This window comes from Perna viridis, chromosome 7 (genome assembly GCF_037379345.1).
Source record: "Perna viridis isolate PV_CMFRI_1.1 ecotype Kerala chromosome 7, ASM3737934v1, whole genome shotgun sequence".
In the NCBI taxonomy this organism is placed as follows: domain Eukaryota; kingdom Metazoa; phylum Mollusca; class Bivalvia; order Mytilida; family Mytilidae; genus Perna; species Perna viridis.
The window spans coordinates 27,083,352-27,094,538 of NC_142451.1; the positions used below are offsets into that span (position 1 = coordinate 27,083,352).

The 11,187-nt window shown below is 32.5% G+C and overlaps 1 protein-coding gene across 2 annotated transcripts; it reads right to left on the reverse strand.

Annotated features, from left to right (window-relative positions):
* Nucleotides 1-753: 753 nt before the first annotated feature.
* LOC148612079 (nidogen-1-like) lies at nucleotides 754-11,118 on the reverse strand. Of its 2 annotated transcripts, none has more exons than XM_088593196.1 (7): nucleotides 10,904-11,118; nucleotides 6,447-6,551; nucleotides 5,824-5,844; nucleotides 3,864-3,993; nucleotides 2,773-2,852; nucleotides 2,299-2,503; nucleotides 754-881 (listed from the first exon to the last, which is right to left on the reverse strand). In XM_088593196.1, exons 1-6 carry the CDS (start codon nucleotides 11,073-11,075, stop codon nucleotides 2,304-2,306), a joined length of 708 nt encoding a protein of 235 aa, XP_088449322.1. In that variant the 5' UTR covers nucleotides 11,076-11,118; the 3' UTR covers nucleotides 754-881; nucleotides 2,299-2,303. The 2 variants fall into 2 exon arrangements, with proteins under 2 accessions (XP_088449322.1, XP_088449321.1); XM_088593195.1 differs by lacking the exon at nucleotides 10,904-11,118 and adding an exon at nucleotides 8,968-9,157.
* Between the last annotated feature and the right edge of the window lie 69 nt (nucleotides 11,119-11,187).

Genomic DNA, 11,187 nt, shown 5'->3' on the forward strand with positions numbered 1-11,187 from the left:
CCAATTTTGAATGATATGTTGATTTAGCGGGTATTTCATATGTTTATATGCAGATTGGATGGAAAAGACCTCGCAATCGTCCAAGAACTATTGAAATTATCTTACAAGTATTCACTTTCTTTTTATATGCATTCTTGCTTATTTGTTCAAGTCGCCTCGAAAATTCCAATAAACATTCCCTTATTTAAGTCAGCATTTTTTTAAACAAATTTCTATTTGCATTTACATTAAAAAATACATTACAGAACACTTGCTTAAACCAAAGACTGTTATCAAGGTTCGTGCTTTTCAATAGCATTGAAATCAAGTCAACAAAAAAAAAGTAATAAAAGAAACAAAAAGAGACAGAAATATATAAAATAATCACCACCAAACTCAAACATAATTTGAAGCATTTACTATTTTGGCCGCTAGCGTTTGTTTAACAAGCAGAGACAAATTATATAAAGGGGCTGCCTGTCCAGAATTTACAAATAAGGGAATCATTACCATGGACTTTTTGCGCTGCTAGAGAAATTATTTGATGAACAAACAGCGGCAAAATACATAAAAGCATGCTTTCATATATCCAGAATTATAAAAAGGGAAGCAACATTTACTTTATCGCCAAAATTTTGCGCAAAATGAAAAAAAAAATCTAAAAAGGGGGATCCAGTTTCCAGAAATTACCACCATCCTTGAATTCAACACTGAACACAGCATTAGGCTGAATTTAACCCAACAATGACTTAAAGCACTTGGAAAAATAGTAACTGACTGAAATATTTTTTTTATTTAAAGTAATTATACATATTATTTAACATCAAATTACACCGATAACTAACATCACATGTTTAATGAATGAGTTCATGTTTTCATGTCATACTGTCTGCTGATGTAAACTGCAAAATAAAAGAAAAAAAACAGGATGATTGCCTAAAATAATCACAATTTGTTGTAACGTGTTTATAAACGTACTCAATAGAACTGCCAAAAATGTGAACGCAAAAAAAAGGATCAAATATGACTAGTTGACAAGAAATTGTGCTGGCACCTACGCAGAGTCAATACAAAATTATCAATCATATTAATATTGTAAAATTTCAGTATGTTGTACGCTTTTTTTTTTAAGGAGTAACCTCTCTTCAGTAGTATGAGCATCGAATACCGAATAGGTTCAGGATTCACATGAACAAGAAGTACTTAGTACCAAAACTATCCAAATAGGAAGCACAATCCAGCAGCAATATGTTCTTCCAAAGCATGTAAAAAGGAGCTACATTACTGTAGCCTAATATTTATGAATGAAGCGTCAGTTTTTTAAGGGCTTCAAATATTGTGCTACTGCAATTATCGGTACACGATATGATATATACATGCAGTTAAGGTCCGAATGTCAGACTACTGTGTTAATAAAAATCATCGGGACATATCTATAAAAATAGGTGTAGTATGGTTGCCAATGGAACAGTAGTCCACCAAGACTGCCAAACAACGAAAAATTTAACTTTTAAAGAACACCACACGGTCATCAATGATGATAAAAAAAACACCATACAACTAGCAGTAAAAGGCCCCAAATAATAAAGTGAAACTATTTATAAAAGACGAAAACCGACCTAATATATATAAAAAAGGTAAAACGAATATCAATGAACATGCCAAAAAAAAAAACGACTACAGGTTCCTTGCTTGGGACCGGCATATAGAGTATGTGGCGGGGTTAAAAAAGTTTGTGAGCGCTCAACCTCCCCTAACCTTGGACAGTGGTGGGGAAAACACAACAACAATACGAGCTTTTAAAATAGTCCACCAGCAGCGGTATCAATGGAGTGGTTTTTATATTTTATATGTTTCATTAAATAGAAGAGGAGACGGTACGTTTTATCTAGCTACATAAATAGTACAACTAGTAACTGAATCTAAGATCGGTAAGAAATGTTGGGTAATCAATCAAATAAATTCCATATTCATATTGTCAAACTACATCGATGATTTTATTGTCCCAGGATGATGTTTTGGATCCAATATGGCGACCTCGAATAATATGATTGACCTTACACTTATAACATTGACAATATAAAATACAAATTTATTGGTCCATAGAAAATTATGGGTTTTCTCGGTCTCAAACATAAAAAGAGTATTCCATAATGTTGAGCTTTTATGTCTTACCTGCTACTGTATCAAATATGTTCTATACGTTTTAATTATAAAAGTAAGAACAAATTTTCCGTACTATAATCACCTTTGGGGAAAATGGGATATTTTAAGGTGCTAATAAAAGTTAACTGAAAAAAAGTTTCATTTTTACATTACCTAATCTAATTATTCTGGAAACATGTAAGTGTTTGAACAGCTCCAATGTTTACTGATTCAGATCCAACTTGATTTCCGGTTGAGTCTGCGCAAAAACAAACGCTGCCAACACATTTGTATTTCTGGTAACTTCCGTCATTTGAACAGTAAAACATTTTACCAATCATTCCTGTTGCCATGTACTCAGCTTGATCACGTGCACATTCTGAAAGTTAGGAAAACATTATTAGTTCAAACTTAAAGTAAATGACAGCTGCATATTATCACTGTAATGTAATTAAAATGGTTCGTGTTAAAAATTACAAATAATAGCTTTGAATCCTTAATCTTCTTGATCTTTCTTTTCCTAAAGAGTTTAGTACTTGAGCATGAGTGGCAATCAATAAGTCATATTCCAAAGCTTTAAACCCTTCAAGAATTGAATAAGAGGAGAACAGTTTCTGGAAAAATATGCGGCGCAAAATGAGTACGTACGGCAAGTCTGGTGTTGAGATTCCCAAACATTTGCAGAATATCCATCGATCTGTTTTCCATCTTTCATTACACAGTAACACCTTAGAATAACAAAGACAAAAAGTAAAAAGAAGTAGTTGCGTATTTACTATTTAAATTTCGAAGGTAAAACAGAAAGTGTCAACAGTAGGACATTATTACCATTGAAGTGCGGTGTGTGGTATTTTCTATCTTTTCAGCCAATAGTGCCACGTATGATAGTCATATGTCTCTCCTTTTGGTATGATAGTCATACGTTTCTATAAGTTTTTTCTTGGATATGACAATCATATCTTTCTTTATTGATATGTTAGTCATATGTCGCTCTTTTAGTATGATAGTCATTTGTTGCTCATTTGGAATGATAGTCATGTGTTGCCCTATTTATATGATAGTCACATGTTGCTCTATTGATATGACAGTCATATATTGCTCTGTTGATACGATAGTTATATTTTGCTCTTTCGGTATGATAGTCATTTGTTGCTCTTTCGGTATGATAGTCGTATGTTGCTCTATTAATATGATAGTCATATGTTGCTCATTTTGTATGATGGTGATATGTTGCTCTTTTCATATGATAGTCATAAAGAAATATGATAACAATATGATGTGGTACATGTATTTACACGTGATTGTCGCATGATTCTCATACAATGTATAAAAATATTAGTTCAATAACATACGATTATCATACATGTATGTAGATTGAAACATATGTTAATCATATAACGCTTGATTTGTACGACAACCGCATATGATTCTCATTTTTGGTAATTGTGGCTGCCTATAAATTAAAAGATTGCATTCTTCGTCTACTAAAAGGTGTCTTAAAAATAAAATCGACAATAGACTTTCATTAGACATTACCAATGATGTTCCTAAAAGTGTACAATCATTAAACCGATAAAAAAATCCGTACACAACAATAAAAATGCACCAAAGAGACGGAGGAATTACTTACTATAGTATTTTTAAATGTAGATTAAAAGACTATCACTTTTGGAGTGATATTTCAGCTACCGTATATGTTTTATTTTTATTTGCATAATGTTCAAAAGTTAAAAACTTACTGGCTTCCCTGACACTGTTTGGGTGCATACATGCCGTTGTCATCACAAGCTGGTTTCCTTGCTCCGAGGAGGGGTTTCTCGCTTTGTTGACCTAAGAGGTATGTGTTCAGTTCATCTTTACAGGCCGTTACTGTAAATAAAAATATATTTATGCTTATTCTTCTAAAAAAGAATAAAGATTGATTATACATTTCTACTAAATTAGTACTTTATAAGCTAGAAAAATACACAAGAATGAGCAAATGAAAACAAAAAAACAAAAAAAGCACATTTTTTTTTATATATTTTTTTTATAAATATCATTTATGAGAGAAGTCAAGGAAAAATCCGATTTTAATTTAAAGTACGTATAGTATGTGTCCTTTATCGCTATTAACTTACATGTACTTAATACTTTGTCGCAAAAAGCTGTCTTTTTATTATAGATACTAAGAACCATCCCATATACAATTTAGAAACTACAAAAAAGGTATGTAAGTCTCGTCACGTGACTCCGTGCTTTCACGAGAATGAGTCAACATTCTACCGTATGCTACCATACAAATGCAAATAGTGATACAAATGACAAAAATATATTTCTAGATGACAAAAGTGTTCCGAAAAGCAATAAATAGATGATTTTGCATTGTAATGCAGGTAGAACAGAACTATTTCTCATTATTTTAGGCTGGCCTTTTGTGTATCCTACTTAAGTAAATAATTCCGGACATTGTGATTAGACATGAGGTGCTGATATTCAAAATATTTTATCAATTCTACAATTTTACATTCTCCCAATTTTTAATAGAGTCCGAGTTGCTCATTTACTTTTGTTACTTTGTATGTATTATTTTGGTTATTTCATGTTCGTAGGTGTGTTTGTCTGTTTTTCATGTCTGGTCTTTGTCCCAGAATTAACTTCTTTTGATTTCCGCTAGAATGTTGGTTCCCTTGGTTACTCTTTAACATTATTCTGCTTGTAAAAATGCAATTTTGTATTTTTGAAAAAATATTTATATATATTTGATATTTATATATTCATAAGATTTTTTTTTACGAAAATGTGTGTCAATAGCAGAAAAAGGCGGGAACTTTGACCCCAAACTTCATCTGTTTCAAATAAAATAAAAGTAAACAGTCATACTATGACTTTGCTTAGATTCTTTGTTAGAAAAATGAAGATATTTATAAACGGTTAAAAAAATATTTTATGTAATTTTTTGGAAGGGATGCATTTTTTTTTTAACAATTTCACTATTGTCGCCCATTGGAACACAATTGTTATATTTTGTCTGCAGCGTTTCGAGATCCCGGAAGTAAACAATAAACTTCAGATCGGTCTTCTGACTTCAATATGTTCTACATCGAAAATTCTGGTATGGAAAATAAGCTTAGAACGAGACTTACAAACCCTATTCATCGAACTGATGTCTTTAAACGCCATAATTTACGTAAATATACTCCTTCCTGTAAACAGATCTATGTTTTGTATAGAAAACCGTTCATTTATCTCGCTCTTAAGGAGGTAGACCTAGGGTAAGGGACATAACTCATGAAATCAGTGATATGTTTGCATCATACTCAATTTCACCAAAGCCTCTCGAGCTTTCATTGGAAGCAGAATAAAATGAAACCAAGTTAATTAGATGCTTACATAAGATTGATGTAAAATGCTGAATACAAACGTTCCAACGATTTTTAAGAGTTGTGTCCCTTACCCTATGTTTACCTCCTTAAATCAATCAAATTATTAATAATGACCTTGCAAAGTGCCAATATCATTAAAAATTAATATGTATTTTTAATTCAGGAGTGCAACTACCAAATGACAAGCCAACACGGGTAATGTGCTCTGAACCTACTTTTGAATTGGAAATAAAAGTAAATTTGGTGGTTTGTAATGTGCATGTATTATCTTTTGTTTGATACTGACAAAGGCTGCTGCTACAAAATGTAATACCCAGTATGTAAAAATATTTACCTGTTGAGTCACTTGGTGTATCTGAAATTTTATGAGATATATAATTTTATTAATGTGCACGTATCAATTTTCTTTATAAAAATACACATGGATTGCAAATAAAAAAGTTTCTGAACTTAACTTAGTATGCACGGAAATTATAAGCATCATGTAACTTGGGGTTTCTTCGATATGCATTAGCCTTGGCTCACGTTGATTTTCCTTAAAAAATCTTAATTTTTTCCGTCCTTTTATCCATTAAAATCTTGATAAATACAAATTGCAAAACCGGAAACGAAAATTTTGGAATCCGCAATTTAGATTTTGAAAAGGTTTAGGCATACGCAATAATATTCTTATACTGAAAGCGCAATTTTTATTTTTTTCATTAAAACTTCAATATATTATCGCGAAACAAGGAATAGGGATTGAAACAATTTTCAGCCATGATCAATCACTAGATAAGATGAAAAAAACATATTTTTTTTTACTTTTTTTCATTTTATTATTATTATTATTATTATTATTATTATTTGTTATGTCGACTTGGAGCCATTTTTCAGACAAAGAAATTTTTCAAAACTCTAACGAACAACGATTATTTCGTTCGTGTAAACGACGTTTCAAACCTTCTTAAAACTTACCACTGACACATCTCATGGTATTTACATCACAGTGAGTTCCGGGTTCACATTCGGCTGTGGTGGGCGCTCCCAGCAATAACATATTAATACAGCTTTCACCCTCAGCTAGAAACAATAAAATTATTGATCTTATTGATTTAGAGATTGGTTATATCGATTACATTTGGATTATATTTTTCGAAACGCTTTTTTAAATGACTGCCTATTATATGCTGGTTTTAATGTGACCAAAGTGATGGAAATTGTATAAAGCTATGACTGTATAATGTATCACTTGCCATTTCTCTATAAAGTTTTTAATATTGCAGAAACCTTCATCTTTTCATAATTTATACTTAATTTGACGTTTCGACATACAACACGTAAAATTTAGGTTTTTTTTGCTAACATATCCTGCTTTTTTCTGTTTGAACAAAAAACTATTTTTTTAGATCCGATAGTCAAATGTTGTGGAATCCTTAAATATTATTGGTTCATTACATAACAGATAATATCAAGTTAACAGAAAAAAACTTAGCTCAACGTACTAGAAACGTAAAAAAATGTAAAATTCTCAATTATAATAGAAGGAGCGTATCTTCAAATTTTTTATCTGCGAAATTTGCTTGAAATTGATTTAAAAACTTTTGGAGTTACATATAATACAAAGTAAATATCCTCATGCGTGAAGGACGGACGACAGACACGAAAGGTCGAGTGGTGGCAAGCTGATAAACCTGATTTAACCGTTAGAAATGAAAGTAAAATTAACAATCGTCTTTTATGTTGCTACAAGATTGACGTCATCACTGCAGAAGTTTTATGGTCGTCATCATGAACTCGTGGATCGTTATCGTTATCGTTTCATCAGCACCATGAAAACTGATTTATTCAACGGGTCATAGTTTTCCTTTCCTCGTTTGTCTACTCCGGACTTAACTTTTTATGAGCAACTCGGCGGGTGTTTCTAGAAAAGCAGAGGACGTTTACCCTACCGGTGCACCTGGTCCATGCTCCTAGTTTTTAGTGGAGTCCGAGTTGCTCATTTACTTTTGTTACTTTGTATGTATGATTTTAGTTACTTTATGTTCTTTGTTGTGTATGTCTGTTTTCCATGTCTGGTCTTTGTCCCTGGAATACATTCTTTTGATTACCGTTTCAACCTTGGTTCCCTTGATTACTCTTCCATAAGTAATATGACACAACACAGCCGTCGCTGACAAGATAGATTAACAATGTATCTTAGTAGACCTATCTTATATCAATATATACACACAGATCACCTGTCATCTTTTCATGTAATGAGAGATATGGCTGAGGGCTCTCATGTGATAATAAATTGTTTCAAATTCTTATGTTCACTGTGACAGTTGTTCTGTTTACAGGACAGTAGAATTTAAATGGATCAAAATAAAGTAAACTAAATCGATATGAATGTGTTGATAGACCCATAAAGTCAAAATGAGAAAAAAAAACAATTGTGTCACTGGAACCACATTGAGCTATTGGGAAACTTAAAAGATGGGGGACAATTTCTATAATCTGGACTTGACTAGAAGATGATAGCTTTCGGTACATTCGACAGATAAGCACTAATTTTGAGAAAATTATATTTATGACTTGACCAGTATGAGCGATTGCTTTACCACTCAGCCTGCAACAGTCACAAGGCTTTTAACTGCCTTGTATACAGTGAAACCTGTTAAAACCAAACCTGTATAATCAAAAAACCTCTAAAAAAAAGACTGCGTAAAGTCTCTTTACATCAATTACAATAGGGTATATAAGTCTCGTCACGTGACTCCGTGATTTTATGAGAATGGGCCTCGTCTACCATTCAAATGCAAGGAGATTCGTCATTAACACATCAACAGGTTCAATATTAAAAGCCAATTTTTTTTTGTGTGTATACATGCTGATAAAAAATGACAAATATCTAGTTCTATATAATAAAAATGTTAAGAAAAGCATCAAAATAGAAGATTTTGCATTGTGATTACAGCGTTTCGATTTCCCGGAAGTAAACAATAAAAAGCAGATCGGTCTTCGGATTTCAATACGTTCAACATCAGAAATTCCGGACGGGAAACTGAAACCAGCACGAGACTTACAAACCCTATTGTATTACCAAACACTTGTCTTAACCGAACAAGTTTTAGGTCTAAAAGGGGTTCAGTTTACCCAGATTTCACTGTAATGTGAAAGAATAGGTGAGGGAAAAAATATTTAAGTCATTATTAAACTCATGCTTGCCGATGCCCATATTTTTGCTGGAGTTCATTAACAAGATGATTATAACACTATGTGTACAAATGGACTTTCAACTAATTTCTGTACCCGGTGACAAAATATTTTAAATTAATTTATACTCGAATCCATCCCGAACTTACTTCTAAAAAAATTAAATTGCTGAAAAATATATATCTGAGGATAATTTTATCGTGTTTTTTTTTTATGACGTTTTCAAATCTTCTTTCTTTAAATTTTGTTTGAAAAAAGAGAAACTTGGAAGTTCAAATTAATATTAAAACATATAACATACCTAACTGAGGAACGCACGAATCGCAACAACCGCAGTATCCCCCTCCTTTTACCAACCTCCCATTACATGGTGTCGCGGGCGCACATAACATACGCGTACATATATCTGGCGGACATTGTATCAATGCCTGTGCAGAAACTGCTAATAATACGGCTATGGCAATAACAAATTTCATGATGTCTTGACGAGAGGAATTTGCGCTTTATCGTTCGTTTAAATGATGATTCAACTTTATACTCTCTTATCAAATTTTTATTAGTTTCTCAAGAATGCCCTACTAAACACCAGTATTATCATTGTTGTTGATGATGCATGCATAGATTGTATGTTATTCAAAGTCGAACTCGGTTGTATTGACCCTTTTTGATAATTGTTTGAGCAGACTCAACATTGCTATTCCCGCGAGGTAAATGCTAAAATTTTCCCGAAAAATCTGCTACAGTTTTCAACCAAATTTATACGGGTAGTTGTCACATCTACTTTGAGTAAGTAAAAACTGCGTCAGTTCAGAAAATTTGCACGGAAGGCTCTATAATGGTATGTGCCGTAGCTGCATTCAACAATGAGATATATACACAAATGTGGTCATTCCTACATAAAACATAAAAATAAGAGAATGACCAACAACAAAAGCTTACTGTAATTTTAAGTAGCTGTCTTTGTAAGAATCATGCAAAATCTGGAAAATGTTACACCCCAAAAAAGGCTACATATTTTTATTTTTGTAATTAAGTTGTTTTATGAGTCAATACTGTGAAATGTGTAACTATTCATTCAAATCTGCCTGCTCTTAGGAGATAATCAACATTGAAAATCCAAGATTCTATTGTATTTGAGTGTCACTTACAGAGTTATCTCCCTTACCTTTGAATTCTACAGTGCATTATATACATTTTTTTATCTCTTATGAGCACGGGTTATATGAAAAACCACATGTTAATTTCTGTTTACTAAAGCATTTTAAACAGAATATCAAAAATAAAAATATGTAGGCACGATTCTTATATAGAGTGCTACTTAAGTAAAATTGAAGCTTTTACAGAAATGATTTTTAATAATACTTCCAAAATACATTGATGTGCACTTTTTTTACCTATTTTATTTGGAAGAATCAGAGTACAAAAATCTAAAATACGACTTCCATAGCATTGTAGAGACATAAAACTTACATTGAACATATGTACAGATCACGTTTAAGTACCACTCAATATACAATTCAGAGAATTCTTCTATCTACAGATCGCCTATGTTTTCTTTGATAGGACAAATGCATGCATTTACATTATCGTATAAATGGTTACATTTGAAGTGATTAAATTTTTGCTATATTGGCGCCTAGCGTTGGGTATGCGAGTATACGGTATTTAGAAAGATGAAAAAACGGTTGATTTACCTATTCATAATTATTAGGTGAACTTGAATATTTTTAAAAGATGAGAGTTTTGTTATAAGATAAACATATCAAATTCACGAGAGCTATGAGTCTAATTGTCCACTTATGAAATAGCAGCCGTAAGTACACCATCACTAACGCTGTTTACGGTTGAAGTTACCACTTGCAAAATAAATAAAATTTCCAGAACTATGCACGAGAGTAACATACTGAAAACATGAACTATATTGCACTAAATCGACAAGACTTATGGCCAATGTCATACATGAAGTGCACTTTTTAAATTACTCATGGAAACCAGTTTTATCCCCATAATAATTTGTTTCACAGGCTTTAAAGAAGCGGGACTCCGTCTCATATGAAATAAAACCGTAAGAACAAACACCGACCTTTGCTAAACAGTATTCATAGAAATAGGACAAAAGTGTGGATTAAACAAATTACTGCATGATTATTAAGTGACCCTGTACTTTACTTCAATATTGCCAAAGCAGAGATATAAATGCCGCAAGAGTACACGTCTTTTTCCGTTAGAATACTTACCGACTTGTGCAATACAGGAATCACAGCATCCACAGTATCCTCCTCCTTGCACAAACCTCCCATTACAAGGTGTGGCTGCAGCACATCGCACCGTCATACATGCATTAGGAGGGCATTGTATCAATGCCTCAGATGATACCACGAATAATACTAACGCAACAAAGGCCTTCATATTTTTGTGTTCTGGGCTATAAACTATAAATTATGAATAGGTAACTCACCCACAATCATTTTTATATAGCGTTATCATCGTGACCCAACGACCTTATTTATACACAAATAGG

Excerpts from the sequence above, each read along its gene's own strand:
- LOC148612079 (XM_088593195.1), bottom strand. The coding sequence starts at position 9,142 with ATGAAATTTGTTATTGCCATAGCCGTATTATTAGCAGTTTCTGCACAG. Across the intron at positions 3,994-5,823 it reads TACACCAAGTGACTCAACAG|TAACGGCCTGTAAAGATGAA; the intron begins GTAAATATTTTT and ends TTTTATTTACAG. Across the intron at positions 2,504-2,772 it reads ATCTCAACACCAGACTTGCC|AATGTGCACGTGATCAAGCT; the intron begins GTACGTACTCAT and ends CCTAACTTTCAG.